The sequence below is a fragment of the Tetrao urogallus genome (genome assembly GCF_951394365.1).
Source record: "Tetrao urogallus genome assembly, chromosome: 4".
Lineage (NCBI taxonomy): Eukaryota > Metazoa > Chordata > Aves > Galliformes > Phasianidae > Tetrao > Tetrao urogallus.
This window is the reverse complement of record NC_136817.1, coordinates 11,776,371-11,793,516: the sequence shown is the minus strand read 5'-3', so window position 1 is coordinate 11,793,516 and position 17,146 is coordinate 11,776,371. Positions and strand designations below refer to the sequence as shown.

The following is a 17,146-nucleotide window of genomic DNA, read 5'->3' as shown; positions in this document are numbered from 1 at the left end:
TCAGCATGACAGCTTAAAGTCCCTGTAAAATTGTAAATGCGTGCATAGTGCTCACTTCCATAAAGTCAAATGCCATCTCATAAAGTCTGGCTGGATCCCATCAGTGACAGTGACACAGAATCAGTACCTTGGAGCATTAAAATTAATTTGCTTCATTTATATTACTGCCGTGATAGCTAGATGAAAAGAGTGCCATATTTAAATTCTCTTAAAAATATTTTCAGATCTTTTAGGATTTTTATTATTATTATTTTACAGTTAACTGAACACAGAGAGGTGCAGGAAACCATTTTCACGGGCCTTTTACAGAGGTGGTGACCGACTTTGAAAGTGGGGAAAGGGGAGCATGTGGGAGGTTATGTTGGGTACAGAGCTGGAGGAAGGCTAAATAGCTTTCAGCTGTGTAGGCTGCTAGAGAAACAGGGGCCTTAAGCTGGGGCTGATAAACCACAGCCTTGGAGCAAGACTGGAATACCCTAGAGCAATGGAGAGCAACCAGGGCTTTCCCATACCAGAAGACCAGAGTGGTTTTCTCACTCCTTGTTGCTGTGGAAGGTCATAGATGAAAGTTGAACAGCTTCTCTTCGTTAGCAGTTCTTCAGGTTCACGTGCAGTTCTTGCATGGAATGGGCTGGATGAGGGTGCAAACAGGAAGACAAGTGAACAGCACTCCGTACCTCAGGCAGATTTCCTTCTCTATGTTGCTGTGGCCCTGCTGGCAGTTTACTGATACTAGCGGATGTACATTTTGTGACACATTCGGTGGTGCTGCAAGTGAGAGCAATATTGAAGGCATTGGGAAGCAAACAAAAAATGCCTAGAAGCATGGAAGTGGAGAAGTAAGAAGAGAAGAAAAAAATGAGCATGGAGAAGAAAAAGTGTATCCTTTGTGTACTGGAACCCAAAAGCAAGAAGGAAGATGGGAGAACATTGAGTGATAGGAGAACAAAGCTGAGCGAAGGAGAAGAGGCAAGTTCAGAATAAAATGCTAAGAATATTTGTCATCTTACTTGTAAGGGATGTCTATGGAATGATCTCAGTGCATTCTCACTGCTGCTGTTCCTCTTTGTGCTCCTGGTCAGGTGAAGTACTGTTTCCTCACTCAGCTGAGTACCACATTTCCACTCTTTCCTTGTGTCATCTGTAGTGAGTGAGGATCTTTAGCAGAGGAGCCGAACCTAGCTGCTAGGAGCCTGAAACATCATAAACTGCAGCAACGTGAGTTGATGTTTGTGTCATGAACCTTCGGACCGCCACAGCAATTTAAAAATTTCTCAGCTTGTAATAGAATCTTTCTGTCAATTCCCATGTTCTTCCTTCATTGTCAGTCAGGATGAATCATACTCTCTTTTGAGTTGGAAGAGACCGTAGAAGGCCATTTAGTCTGGCTCCCCTGCAATGAACAGAGGTATTTGCATCTAGACCAGGTTGCTTAGAGCCCCATCCAGCCTCACCAAGAATGTCTCTGAGGACAGGGGTTCCACCACGTCTCTGGAAAACCTGTTTCAGTGCTTCATTGCCCTTGTAGTAAAGAAAAAGTCTTATGTCCAGCCTAAATCGTCCCTCTTTTGCTTCAAAACCATTTCCTGTTGTCCTGTCACAACACCCTGCTAAATAATTTATACCTTTCCATTTTGTAGCTCCTCTTTAGATAATAACGGGCATCTCTCAGGTCTCTCCTAAGCTTTCTCTTTTCCAGTCTGAACAGCCCCAGCTCTCTCGGTCTGTCCTCGTAGGGAGGGTGGTTCACCCCTTGGATCATTTTTGTGATTCTCCTCTGGACACACTCAAACAGGTCCACGTCTCTCCTGTGCTGAGGACTCCACGTCTGGATGCAGTGCTCCAGGTGCAGCCTCACCAGCACAACGTAGAGGGGCAGGATCACCTTCCCTCCACCTACTGGCCATGCTGCTTTTGATGCAGCCCAAGGTAGTTGGCTTTCTGGGCTGCAAGGGCAAATTGTTGGTCAAGTCCAGCTTGCCATCCACCAGTATCCCCAAATCCTTTTCAGCAGGGCTTTGCTCTATTCTTACATCCCCCAGTTTATTCTGATAGCAGGAGTTGTCACAAACCAGGTGGAAGACTTTGCACTTGAATCGAAGCCAGTCTTGAAATGCTGGTAAGCGTGATTGTAATGGCTCTGTGAAAGCAGAACAACAAATCCTTTCATGTATCGTTCTTCACACAACTGAATGTAGCCTTAGCAATCAGTTCTGTGAATAAATGCCCCAGTAACGTTAGGGGCTCACAGGGTGCAGCTGCTGTGTTCTTTGAGGAAACTGAAGAGAATTACAGCTGTGCTAGTGGCTTCATTACTACAAGTAATTTGATCCTGTGCAAAATTTTCCTATGGTATACTAAGCAGAGCCATCATACTTCATTAATGTTAGGAACAATAGGCTATAAATGGTGAGGAAAAGAAGAATGGACAAAATAAATAGAAGTTTTATTTTGCTTAGCACCTTTATTCCTTGCTATCCATCTGAAAGATTTAAACTCAATTTATTAGTTTTCTTATAGCAGCATCTGTTCATGTCACTACTGTTTCAGTGTTTCTGTTATAGCTTCTCTTAACACTAGTTCATAACCTCATCTTGAAAATACATTCTGTGCAGGGATTTAGCATACAGCATCAGCCCGGTTATTGCAATGTCACTTTTTTTTCCTTCGGCTGAGATTTGTTTTTCATTTTGTTGCTGCTTTTGTTTTGGGGAGCAGATGGTTTATTTTAGAAAAACAAACTCCCACACCCAATTTCTTATCTTCTTAAGAGAGGGAGTAATAGCTTGTAAAATATATTTTCTTATGTAGAGACTTGTATCGGTTTTATGCCTTTGGGAAACAGCTGTCGTACCGATGCTTGCCGTTGCTATGCAGTGGGATACAAAAGTTTGAAGAACATTTTTAAAAACAAGTAAAATCCCGTGGTGTTTTGTCTAGCTTTGTGGCACGGCTCCTGATGTGAACATCTGTGACTGTAGTCTATGGATCTCTGTCATCAAACACCTTTGGAGAGAGCTGCATACTGGCATTGTTGGAATTGCGAAAGTTGGGAAGTTTGTAAAAAGGCAGCAGGGCTTTTTCTTTCTTTTAAACAAGGGTGTGCATGCGAAATTAATTGCTTTCTCTTTTCACGTATTAGTTTTTCCTAGTAAATAGCAGGAACTTTAATTGCACGTTACTGGCTTGCATGAGGCTATTGTTTTGACGTGTATTTAAATGAGCTGTGAATTAAGCATCTCTTTCCACCCTGCAGTCTAATTACATTGTCACGCTAACTACAGTATCTTGTATCTCTATTTGATTGCTTCAGTTTTCTTTTCATAGTTTACTGAAACAGCTTTCCTCTAGAGAGTTTACCTTTTGGTCTAGAATTTCTCTTATTTTTCATTCAGAAAGCATACAGTAATATAAAGAATCTCAGTCACTTTGGACCCATTCTGTTCGTGTCTCCACCGTTAGTTTTCTGTGCAATCCCAGGTTAGTCATCTTCGAGCTCTCAGATTCTCTGTAGGAGTCCTGTTCAGCTTACTGAAGTGTTGTGAGATCCGCGGATGAAGCTGCACTACCAAAACACCAGGTGCTGTCATATGAACATAAATATAGCAACATAGTTTATTTTTTCTGGGGTTAGAGAAGAGAAAAAGACCCACGAGGGTGTAGTAGAGACTTGGAAACATGTAATAAAATCATTATCTGTTTACAAAAACACTGTGGTGGGCATTTGAAGCAAATTACACTCCATAATACAGTGCAAATGCCCATTTAGTTTCTGTCCAAATACTGTTTAATCCCAAACACTAGAGATTAGTGTTAATACTAAGCAGTTCTGTTGTGTTGGTGGTAGGTCCACGATACTGTTTTAAGGGTAATAACTTATTAATACTGAGTTAAGCGTGTAAGCCTTAATTTGATTCAGTCTTTTGCTGGAAATAGCCCCCTAGGACAAATCTACTAGTATGGGGATGAAGTTGTTAAAGGGTTAATATGATGGAACTAGTTAAAATATATACAAGAAATTGTGCTGTGGAAACTGCGCAGGTTTGAGCAAGCCAAGATGTATGTGAACAGTAATGGGCCACTGGTGGTTCATTATCAACGAACTATGTTTCCTCATAGAGGAAGGAGCCTGCTTTTATTAAGGGAAGTCTGGAAGGGTCTTGAAAACAAGAATTTATTCAAGATAGGTAGAGATGTATGTAAATATGGCAACCGTGGTTGATAAAAGTCTTCTAGTAGTGGGGGAATGGAGGGGCATGCGCCACAAAGCTCAGCTTGTTGTCACTGCTAAGAAAGAAGTCTCTTAAGTAAGCTCTGTCAAAACTCTTGCTTAGACTTGTTTGTTGCAAAGTTGATGCTGGTAGAAGATTCCTAGAATGACGTTTTTAACCAGGGAGAAAGGGGGTTCCCAAGGAATAGCAGCCGATCTTGTCTGCATCTATCTGAATGTCTGGTCAAATGAGATGAGATGGCTGCAAGTATTGCCTGCACCCATGCTTTCTGGAGCATGGTAACAAAACCGCAAGATTTCAGCAGATCGTTTTCAATAATAACATGTTCAAAGTCAGTATAATCAGTTTCATTACCACAAAACTAAATCAAATTTAATCTTACGTATTAATTCATCAAGTGGGAAGGTTACATGTGGATGTCTCATAGAATTAGCACAGTTGAGTACAAATTCAATCTCTTTGGGAAAATGGCCGATGTCTAGCTCTTAAAACTCACCTCCTCCAGCAGCTAACAACTTCTGTAACTCCACGTGCTCCCTGATTGCTCATAGGAATGACTATTCATATTGCTCACTCAGTTCACTGAATCTTTTCTTTCTCGCGCTCTCTTTTCTGAAACATAAACTTAGAGCAGAGGTTTGTTCTCTAACACGTGAGCACTTACCTGCACGGTTCCTGACTCTCCACTTTGTGTAAATCAGTTTAAGCAAGGAAGTCAGTAATTTGAGTGCTTAATGGCGAAGACTATACCAGGAATCCCTCCTCTGGTAGTGAATGGAGTAAAGAAGCAGGAGCTGGGCGATCCTCTGGATGGAGGACAGTCACAAAAACGTAAAACAGCATAGCAAGGGGAAGGAGTAAATAGTGCAGAGATATGCCCAGGAACTGAACATTCATACTGTGACACAAATGTATTTCACATCAGCAGGAGTTTGCAGCTATCAGCATCAATAGGGAAAATATTTTGTGGCATTCCCCTACTTCCTTTCTGGCACAGAACTTATGCAGCCATTTATGTGGTGGTGGTGTTCATTTTCTTCCAGGTTCGTTTTGCATGGTTCTTTTTTTTGGGTTTTTTTTGTTTTTAATTTTCTATGTAAAACTTCGTTTTTGGCTTTGGGGTTCTTTTATGTTTTTTTTTCTTTTGGGGGGGAGGGGGAGTTAAGTTACAGTGCAACATAAAATCCTTTGCTTTTCTCTTTGATTCTTTTAAGAGTCCATCTCCTGTTTTTCTGCTTGCAGGGATTCCAATGCTGAAGATAGTATTTGCAGGTTATGAGCACTTATCCTTAATTTCTGTCCCCTTACTCATCTATCATCCTGCTCAGATTCTCCTTGGCAGTCTATTGGTACCAACCATAAAATCTTGGATGGTTTCTAGGCAAAAGGTAAGAATTGCCTTTTTTTTTTTTTTTTTCCTTCAAATTTATAAGGGAAAGGCAGCTATGAGGAAAAAATACCTGAACGCAAGTCTTAAACTTCTCAGGTTCATTCTTGTGGATCTCATGGAAGGGATTTTTGACAGTGACAGTCACATGAGTAACATGTTAAAAAAGCTGAACTTTATGCTCCTTATCTTCATGAAGGTCCGAATGCAGAAGTTAGACCTCCACAGCTTGTGCATTTCACTGCAGCGAGCATTCGAACTATGAATTGACATTTTAGCCAGTAAAAATGGTTTAGTCTTTGGATAGTAATCACTGCCTTGCATCCCTCTTGTGGAGGTGTGAACTCCACCGGCAGTGAGAGCTTCAGGAATCAGCTGAAATGAAGGCCCTTTGGGAACTGTGTTGAAAAAACATGAGAATGTTTTGTATTGGTTGTGGGTTTTTTTGGGGGGGAGGTTGTTTCTTTGTGTTGTTTGTATAGTTTTTACCTAGGTCACTCTTTATAGTAGACAGAAGTCTACAGAAGTTTGGTGCATTGCGTTTCATGTCAAAGATGTGGAATAGCCACAGGATTGTAGACTAACCTAGATATTTTTGCATTGGCATCACTGAGCCACCATCCCCGAATGTGTTGAAAAGCTGTTTGGATGTCATGCTCGAGGACACGACTTAGCAGGGGGTTGTTAGAGTTATGGTAGTATGGGTAGGTTGTGGTTGGACTTAATGATCTTGAAGATCTTCTCCAACCTGGACAATTGTATGATTCTGTGATTCGAGTTGCATTTATTTCAGTGCTGATTGAAGCTGTTCACAGAGAACCGTTCTGTGACGTACATGAAATTGCAGTGGTTTCTGTCATGTTCTCAGAACAGTAAAAAGCACCGCACAGCTGGCTATTCTTTGCCACTGATTGTAGTTCTGTCTCTAATGTTCGGAGATGATAAGGATCAAGAAGCTGTGACAACTGAAGTAGTTTTAGAGGGTCGTGCTAGGTGAAGGTTGAATCATACTGTACAAGGCCCAGCTCCACCAGTACTCCTCATTCTTCACTTCTACGGTGGAGGTTATTTTTATCTTCTGTGTTACCAATTTTCAGCACAATTCAACAGACCAGCTTTTTACTATTTCAGCAAAATTACTTTGATAATTTGCATGCTAGATACTAACGTAGTCACTTCGTATTGCTCCGTTTATGATTATCTGAACTATAAAAAGAAGGAAAGCTCCCAGTTTTCCAGCAGTGAGTCCAGAAATCAAGTCTCAGGAAGCTGCATTTACCTTAGCATTCACAAATGGAAATTTGCAAATCGTACATAATTTCAGAAATTCCAGCAGTCTACAGCAATGATATTCGTTTTTAATTATCAGAAATAATCATGGGTCAGATTGCATAAAGAAAACAGTGTGCCTCACCTGAAGAACGATAGCCTGTTAGAACTGATAGTCACACACTACCAGTGACGGAAACAATCCCTGCAATGCAGGTTTCTCTTTGTTGTCTGACTGCTCCCTGCTGCCAAGACCTGCAGTTGGCTGGAGCTCATCCAGACCTCCCCGACGCTCGGGGTGGTGAGGGCCTGTAGGGGCTGCTGTCAGTTGTTGCAAGTTAACACAGCCTTTAAACAGGGCATCAGAAAAGTCAACCAGTACAGCCGAGATTTACAGTTCACCAGCACTAGTTTCTTATTCATTAAGCTTCAAATAAACCTTCTGTGCTAATCAGACTGTAATGCTACCATAGAACCACTTTGGGGAATTGTTGTTCTGTTGCAGCAGTTCCTTCAGTTGGCCTTCTCTATTATTCACAAATGTTACTTTAATTACTCTCATAAGAAAAATCAATGAGGTTGGGTCTGGTACGGGTGCAATAATAGAAGCGAATATTGTGACTGGATAATGGTCTTCTGCTTTGAAAATAAACATGTCATCATCACCCTTGATGTTTATTTTCTATAAACACCTTGGCTTCATTTTGGCATCTCTTGCAGGGGGAGGTGGTTATCCAGTCACAGTACTCACTGCAGTGACATTCTTACTTAATTATGATAGTACATGTGATCTGGTTGTATGAAATTGAGTTTAAATATTTAGAGGTTCATCTACACTGAAGTATTTCTAGTTTGTAAATATGGCAGCAGAATCTGCCAAACTACAAAGTTGAGAAATTGTTTTCCCAAAGAAAATGTGAACTGATATCTCTCCCGAGTCTCTTGATGAATAATATCCAAAAGACTAATCTCAAATGGCTAGATTTAACAATAGTTAAATGCTGGTGTTCCTGAAAGCTGGTGTTTCTGAGGGGAATAAAGCCTATTTATTTTTAAAGGATTGGGTTTTTTTGAAGGGTTTACATCTGTGCTAGAATGATTTTTGAGCAGTGCATACAAGCTTTAAATGTACAATATTAAAGGTTAATATTTGCAATAGGAAGACCCGTCACACTTATCTCTCAGACTGAATTTTGCTTGTTTAGCCAGCTCTCAGAAATAAGTCTTTCAAGCAAATTCCAGTCTGTCAGGGCACTTCCCCCAGGAGGACATGGAAAACACTGGTTCCAAATTTCATGAACTTCCTTCTTGCTCAGGCCACAGAAAAGCACCGAGCTTTATTTTATTGTGCAGCACACCAAAAGCAGGCTTATCCTTCACAGTGCCCACGAATGTATACAGGAGCAGCTGAAAACCTCATGTCTTTTAAGCCTGTCACACTTACCTTCTAAGTCAGTGAGGGTGCATCCTGCCACAGTGGAAGGATGACCACCTGTCATTCAAGTTGAAGCTCACCCTGCATAGTTTACCTGCTGTAACTGACTGACCCTTCTGCCCTTAAAGTTTTCTCTGTGGATTTTCTCTCCTTGTAAAAATGTTTGGTAAAAGCACACTAATGCTGCAGCCACTGTAAACAAAAATGATGTATCACTTGGGATAAGGTCTCCATCTGTGGGTGGATGGGCATGGCTTGTTGTTACCTGTTCTCATACGTGAAGGTAACGTCCAAAGTGCGTGACATCCATCACTGCAGCAGGGACTAGGCTATGGATGTGCTTTGAGCCATGTGGAAAGAAGACCTGAGAATACAAAGGTGTTTGCAGAAGTTTTCTTCACTGTCTTTCCCTGAGTAACTCAGAAGCATTTTTTAATCTGTGCCACAGGTGATTTCTCCAATGCGACCCCAGTAGTTGCTTTCTAAAAGACATCTGAAATCCATGCCAGCTTCCTTTGCTGGCTATCTGGCCGGATTCTTTGTCGTTCCTTTCTTAAGGCTGTCTGTTGTGATGGGCTACCAGAGATGCGAAGATATCATGAAAGCCAGTGGCCTGTCAGTTGCGTGCTAATACCTCACTCAGCATCCCAGAAGAACCCAGAGCATTTTGTCACCCCTTAATAAGAAGTTTGTCTTGTGCTGTCAGTCTTCTGAGAATGTAAGAAAGTGACTGCTTTTGTTTTTTGTGTTCGCAGGCACTGAAGTTAACCAGGCAACCCAAAGTACCCGTGAAAGTATAATGATGGAGATGGAGACGGCCGGTGTCACAGTGAATGTATATATGTACTATACTGTACACACAGATGATTGAGACAACTGGGTATTTGTGAATGTTGCAACAGTGCATATTTTATTTTTATATATACATATATGTATATATATATAAAAAAAAAAGATACCCTTTAAGTGCCTTACAATGCATTTTTGGCAAAAGCATTGATTCCAGAAGCCGGTTTGTTGGCTACTGCAAAAGGTTTGTACAGTATTTTGAAGTCCTTTAGTTTTTATTTTTCTAATGGAATGAAATGAAGAGGTCATGAATAACAGCTGTGTTTTTTCCATTGCCCCTGCTTTGAAGCCAGGGCGCACCAGCTGTAAGTAGCCAAAATGACCAGTAGCCTATCCCACTGCTGGCTTAGCCTGGAGAAGAGCTTTCTGAAGGGCTTTTTCAAGGCTGACTTGAATTTCTGTGTGATTCTGTTACACTCCCTAGTCATATGACTGTGACATGCCTTTTTCTTCTGAGTTTGTGTATGCTCAGCATGGGGCCATCCATTGGATAGAAGCTGAGAAGCATGAATTATTTGCATTTGTTGACACAGTTGTCTAGACATTCCTTCAAAGTTAATGGTTTCTCAAGAAAATTCTTTCAATTCCATTGTATGATATTGTGCCATTGTATATCTTAAATGCCTCATAAGCTTCTTCAAAGAACTGATCTGGTGCTTGGGTTATGAGTGAAGTATTTGTGTTTGCAGCTTGATTTTTTTTCTATAATTTACCCCTAAAGAACGCGAATTTTTCTTTTTCTATTTTTTTTCCTTCCCTTGGTGCAATGCACCGGGATCTGCAGTGACAGAATTTAGGATGCTAATATTGAAGCAGAGTCTCTATTGTAGTAAGCTGAGCTTTGTTTTCTTCTTTGCTGCATTGGTAATGAACAATAGCTTGTGAGGACAAGAGTTGACAATTATTTTTTTTTTTCTAATCAGAAGGATCCTTACTGTAACAGGAACAGGATCGTAGCTAATTTGACAATCCACCACAAGTTTTTCAAGAATAAAATGTTACTTTATTAAAAAAGCTGTGTAAATCGCATACTAAATATCACTTCTAAGAGGAAAATTGAAGAGAAAGGAATGTAGGCATGTATTTTAAGCACCTGGCCAGCTCTGCATCTTGTCTGGGAGATTGAGATTTCAGAAGACTGTCTACACTGGGCTCTGAGGGGTACCCATCTGCAAAAACTGTGCTGGCAATTGTACATTACTACATTAAAAGGAAGGGAAGAAATAGGTCAAACGGAGATCAATGTGAGCGCAGAAGTGTCACGTGTGTCAGGGTTAACATCGCAGTTAATGGTGCAGCTGAGCAGATCTTGAGCAGATGTAGCTCTGATAAGGCTGTAGACATTTTGCACAAGCGAAAGGTCTTTTTTTATTAGGATAGGTACATTAAATACATACCTTTTTTCCTTAGTGGAAAAAGAAGTGGTTGATCTATCTACTGTTTTATCCAGCCTGTCACTCCTGTGAACAGCAGGAAAGCAATCGGACACCCATCCTGGGTGCTTTACCTGACGGTCAGTTAGTGCAAGACTGTTCTGTTACCATTTCTCTGAGAAACTGTTAGGAGCCGGCAGCGTCATCTTCATTCAAAATTGTTGTCAGCAATAAAGAAACCACATAACGAAGGTATGTGATGTGGTCGCAAGCTGATTTCTTTTCATTCCTTGGAGAGGAGTCAAACTCTGCCCTCTGTCCGCTCCCAGCATCCTCCAGGGCTGTGCTCTCTTCTCTGTAGCCAGAGATACAAAGGGCAGCGAGCTCACAGCTGTGATCATTCAATCTCTTGATGGCATAGTCTGATCCACCAACAGGCCAACCTGGGTGCTTAACTGGAGAGAGTAACATGCACGTTCTTGGGCCATTTCTTGAACACGCTAATCAAAAATTGGCTCCTTGAGCACTAAAATTCCCTTGTCTGTGCTTGCAGCAGAGTCTAGACTCAGGATGGCTTCTTTTTATTCTATTTCTATCAACCCAGACTTCCAGAATATGTAAGGAATTAAGCGTCAGTGTCTCCTTCTGTTAGTTATGAATGGCAAAACAACATTTCCAGCAAGTGATAGTCTTGTTATTGTTTTAATCTGAAGGAAAGGTTCAGGCTTATGATGAGCACGGTTGTGTTGATGCTAAGTAGAACACTGCAGCTACCCTTACTGAGCTACCTCTGTACTGAGTCTCCTATCTTCAGTACAACCAACAACTTGCTTGGATTCCACTGAGAACATCCTTTTTTTCCTGTCACTGTTGATTGCTTGGGGCAGCATAATATTGTGTATCAGCATTGGAGATGTTCATCTAAAGGGAACACAAAGCAAAACTGCAGTGTGCTTTGAAAAACCATACTTCATGAAACTTAGTTATGCATATCTATCCTGTTTTGTTTAAAGTCTGTTGTTTGTTTTATGTCTTTTTGTTATGCTTAATGCCCTTAATAAACAGGGTGGTTCTGAATTTCATTTGGCTAACAGGAAAACAAGATTGCTCATCCTTTGGATCAACTTTTTACCCATTACCTACTTCTTGTTCTTTTGCAAGTTTTTAAAATTTTTTGCTTGTCCTTTTTTTTTTTTTTTTTTTTTTTTAAAAAAATCTGAGCTGTTTAAAATTATTTAATGAACTAAACTTGGAGAAATAAGGAATACTGCAAATGATAATCAAATGGAAGTTAATTCATTGAATACAACAATGCTTCAGTGGAGGTTTAAAGTAGTTTCGTTTTTTAGCCTTAGATTTAACTGAGAGTTGGTGATTAATGTAGTCAGGCAAAACTGATGGAAAGTGAGAACTTTGTATATAAAACATGAGGATTTTCTTAATCATAGATGTTTCTTAGCTTCCACATATCTATAATCCCATTCAATTATATCAGAGGGAAAAAAAAACCACCAAGACAATAAAGCGATACTTAAGAGTTCACAGGGAGTCTTTGTAAGTTGTGTTGAGTCTCTCAAAAATGTTATTTCCCCTTTTTTGCAGTACTTGAGAAGCTTATGATGGTGCCAGTAAGGTCCAAGAAAATAATTTATGTATTTAAAAATGCGGATCTTTATTTTGTGGTTGCATTTTTTTCTCGTGTAACTTCTAGCTAGTGTGAATGGGTTGTGCAACACAAGGACCGCAGTCTCAGCGGGAGCTGGGCAGTTGTGTTTGTTCACAGACCAAAGAGGAGTAATCCGCTAATTTGGTTTTACTGTAGTCCTCTCAATTACTCTGGCAGTCAGGGAGAGAGCAGCTTTTAGTTTTGTGTACGGTTTTCTGTGAAAATACCTTGCCAGCAGGAGGTTAGAAGTTAAGATGGAATATTGTCTGTCTGCAAGCACATTTATCTATGTGTGTGTACGTATGTGCATAAGATATGAGCAGTTACACGTGTAGAAATGCTAGGAAGGACCAAGCCTCTCGTATACGTTTTTTGCAGGTCTTTATATGGAGAAAGAGCTACTTTTTTATATTATTCTGACATTAAAAATGAAATTAAAGTCATTGAATTGTGTTTTGCATTGAGTTGTGATCTTATACAGAGCCTTTGCAACAGACAATTGCAGCATTGTGTTTGTAAACTGTAGATTATTTTGCACTTAAATAGATGTTGATGCATTTGGGAATTGCAACACAGTCAGAGCTAAATGACGGTTTCTCCATTTTGTTATAATCCAAAAGCATTTGTATTACTATTATTATTATGAAGTGCCAGAAATGCATACCATCCTTTTCGAACACGTTAAATAGATGGGAGACTGGATTCTGCCCTGGGCTACGCGTGTATATCTCCAGTGAAAAGGCTGTTAAGCTGTGGAGCACTTTACCGAAGGAATCTGTTTGAAAAGCTCTGCAGTTGTTCTAACAGCACTCCATGATAATGTAGCATCTGAAGAGAGCAAATGAAGAGTATTCTATACTTCATTTCAGATGGCTGGCCCTTTCTGGCATGTAAGAACCAAATCTCTCTTGCCCCTGTTTCCAGTGGTAGCCCCGGTCTCTCAGACTAGAATTACAACACCCGTTTGGAGCAGTGTCTGAAGAAAATTGTCTCTTTGCAGTTTGCTTTTGTGAACCATATATCACTTGTGGTTGTTAGATTGTGAGCTCTTATAAGGAGGCATTTTGAATTCAGTTATTTGAAGCTTGTGTGCACAGTTCCTCTACCATTCTCATTCAACAGAGAACACCCAGCAGGATGGTAACTAATCATGAGTAGTGGTGCTTTAGATTGGAGGGACCACAAAATCAAATGCCAGGAAAAATACAGTTCTGAGATACTGGTACAAGCAAGCTTGCTTCATGCTGGAATCTAGAGCTGTAGCAGAGGTAACAAAATCAGCCTCTGAATTGTTCTCTTGCGGGAAAAGCAGAGAGTGAGATCTTCAGTGAGAAGTGAAATTAAATTTCCTAGTGATTAAAAGGATAAGAGAGATGTGTTGGAAGCAATTGGTGCCAATGAGGCCTCTCAGCTGCTCCCCTAAGCAAATTGCCGTCTCGGTGGAATATCAGCTTCTCAGTCCATCAAATTGCAGTAATCAAGCGTGGAGCTGATGGGAGCATGAGTCACCACTTAATTTTCTCATCAGTGGAGGCCAAATTTTCAAAATATCTTCAGATGCATTTCTGCAGAGATCTGTAGCCAGTGACCTATAGGGCGACAAAGAAATGAGCAGTCGCTCTTGAATTGCAGTGCTCTCTGCCGCCTGCCTTACTGAGCACAGTTTGGGCAGAGAAGGCAGGTAGACCGGTGTCCTGCAGGAAAGTACTCTGCTGAGTTGATCCCATCACCGGCATTTGCTAAGTTAATCACTTTTCTTAGGTATCAGTATTTTTCCTGAAGCTGGGGCTCGGATCACCTAGGGAAAAAAATACAAAGAAGATCGGTGCAAGCTTTTACTGAAAAGGGGAATAATGAAGAACTACAGAGCTCCTAGAATAACATGTTAATTGTTAGTGTACCTGGTAGGTCCAGACCAGCTCTGGCTCTGTGTTGCTCACCCAGACTGAATGCAGGAATGAGACTAGGAACCGGCTGTGATCCCTGCTCAGCGAGGCAGCCAATCCTTCAACGCTGCAGCATGCAGAAGAGGCCATCTGTCTCCTGATGATCCTGTGCGGGTGCGTATTGTCCACTCCTTACTTGTGTTCAGAGTTGCCACTTGACATGAGCATTTTCCATGAAATGAACAAGAAAAAGTCCTCTTTGGAGTATCCCGTGTGGGTGGGTACCGTCAAGTATGACTGTAATAAAACCAAAGGTTTGCTGACGTTCCTCTCTGTAAGAGAAAAATTACTACTCACTTATGAAATGGTTCCAAATTCTAAGAGAAATCAGGTCTCTTAAGAGGGAAGAAGAAGAAGAAGAAGGAAAAAAAAAAAAAAAAAAAAAAGGTTGCCTTGAAGGAAAGATGATTTCATTGATGCGATTAAGAAAATTATGGAGGTCATGTGAGATCTGGCCTTTTGCCAGAGGAATTGCGGAAAATAAAATTTGAGAGTCCTGTGACAATAATTGGGTATGAAATTCTATTGACAAAAGCTTTTTACAATTCTGTGCTCTATTTCTTAGCATCAGAACAGCAGTCCTTCCCGATCAGTGTCCTTTGTCTGCTGCACAGCTCATGCTTGAGGAGTTAGAAAATTGTATCCCATTTTTTGGTGTCTTCTCTATGCAGTTCCGCCAGTTTTCACCTGGAACATTTGATGAAATCTGCTATAAAATGTCTTTTTTTTTTCCCCCCTATCTTCAACCTGACACATGCTTCACTGGGACTCGAGCCTCCCTGTGTGCGCTGCCAGCTCTCACGTGGGCCCATAGCTCACTGTTGTGGCTGTCAGTTGAGGATCAAAGGATTCTCAAGGAAGTGAAGCTGGAGTCAGGATAACACCTTTGAAAGAGTGGAATCTTAACTGTCCTTAGCCATCCAGTGCAAAGCAGCGCTGCTGCACAATGAACAGCATTCGAGTCAGGATCAGCAGCCCTGAGCCAATGTTGCACCCGCTGTTGGTGCCAATGGCAGCCTGTGAAACATATTGAGCAATAATTGTGTGATATCTTTTGCCAAGATCTTCAGCAAGTTCTTGCCTGCTCTGTTCCGCAGTATTGCTTTAAATAAGATTCTTCCATATTCCTAATGTTTTTCTTTATTAAAATTATATCTTCTTTCTTTTCAGTGAGATATTTTATTATAGTTCTTTTTCAGAGCAACTGAACAACAAACTGTGATTCCAATGAGTGGCACAGGAAGATGTTTCACTCTGCCTTTCCTTCCCCAAATGCACGTACAGCCCTCAAAAAGAGTTGTCTGAAGTGCCCTTTAGTGCGCTGATGTTAACATCTCTGTTTAGGTCCAATTCCTTGGTAAATAAAATACATCCCAGGGGCACAGAAGTGTACTAAAAATAAAGCTGTGACACAGTTTCAGGCAGCTAATATGATAACTCCATTTGATGCAGCTCATGGAGTGTTAATGTGGGGAGCCCCGTCTTTGCAGCTCAGCCTGCTGTGAGCACCAGGCACAGCTCTCCTCACCTGACTCAAATCCCACAGCCCGTTAACGGAGCGCGGGAGCAGAGCCTCCCCAGCGTGCCTGTATTTGTGCCTCGGCTGCTTACACATTCCTCTCTTTCTGGTCCCTCCAAATGAAAAAAAGGATTGCTGAGTTGAGAAGTGTGAGGTTCTGTGAGTTGGGAACAGAGTACAAGTGCTGCAGCCTGTGGGGTCTGGTAGTTCCTCTGGTAACATGGCTAACGCAGGGCCTGTCTAATTGTAAAGGCAGTAAGGAGCTGCATAATGTTACATGCAATCACATGAACGTGTGCCCAAATCTCATCTAAAGTGTCTTTCAGGGCAGTGTTCAAAAACAATAAAATCCTACGGTTTGGGGGGCAGACTTTTAGGTAGCTGGTTTTTTTTGTTTATTTTTGTTTTTAAGTAAGGTGCGTATTACACGTAGAAAAAACGCTCTCCCTGTGTAACAGTGTTTGCATTGAATTATCTTCTGTGTTCTGTGGTTTAAGATCTCACGTGTATTTAATAGGTTGTTTTGCTTGTCTGGCTATTCATTTTCCACAGCCGTCTCCCTGCTAATTCACCCCATTTGCATTTTTAGCTTTGGTTTATACATAAATATGCTCCGGTGTGCAGCAAGCAGTACTTTTCTATGTGTGAAAATTAAATTTGGTGAGAAATTTCAATTCGATTTCCAGCATTAGCGAAAACAATCCCAACTATATGGTTTCTGAAGACGGCATAACAGTATTGTTGGAAGAGCTGCTGCTTGGAGCTCATTTGCAGCTTTTTCAGAAGCCCAAATTTTGGAGTACCCTATCTCAGTAACAAAATGTTTGCTCTGAACAAAATCCCAGAAGCACAATATGTTAGCAGAGGGAAAGGAGCATTTAGAGCCAAAGTTCAGCTGGAGTCTTTTGTAAGTTCTGACCAAAGAAAGACAAAAGAGATCCTTTTTAAGAGCCGCTGCCAGCTCCTGGTTCCAGCTATGCTGAGGAAGGTAAGTAATGTTCTTTTGATTAACAGTCAAGCCTTGAGTGGTTTTCATTTAAAAAAGACTTAATTAAGCTTTTTTCTTGTTCCGTTTTGAATGGACTTCCCTCTGAAGAAAACTTCCCATGACTTTTTGGCCTACGTTAAGTTCACACTGACAAGAGATGGGAATTATTATTAATTTGCTTCCAGACAGAAGTAATGGGCTTTGCCGGATCAATCGTGCAGATGACCACGTGTGCCGTTCTGTTCGTCCCTTCTGTGTGGTTTTGCTTAGGAACTAGGACAGTTGTGCTATCAGAAGTCGAATCGGGACGCTGAGCTGATGGATGGGGACTGATGGTCGTCCTGGGGCTGCAGTACAGGAAATTACGGAGGGAGTTTCAGCGTGCATTCTTTGTTTGTAGAAATTAATTTCTTCCTTCCACTCCTCGTTCTCTCTGCGTTATTTTAAGGGGGATTCTGCAGCTGAACCTCTCATGCAGACTG

General features: G+C 41.1%; 1 protein-coding gene across 2 annotated transcripts in view; it reads left to right on the top strand.

The window, feature by feature from the left end:
* Window positions 1-9,123, top strand: part of SLC10A7 (solute carrier family 10 member 7) — a gene marked incomplete at both ends in the record, with an annotated part of 145,295 nt that extends 136,172 nt beyond the window's left edge. For both annotated transcript variants that reach the window (XM_079534974.1, XM_079534973.1), the window contains 2 exons: window positions 5,475-5,620; window positions 9,079-9,123. In XM_079534974.1, coding sequence (XP_079391100.1) covers window positions 5,475-5,620; window positions 9,079-9,123 — 191 coding nt within the window. The remainder of the gene's footprint in view (window positions 1-5,474; window positions 5,621-9,078) is intronic.
* Between the last annotated feature and the right edge of the window lie 8,023 nt (window positions 9,124-17,146).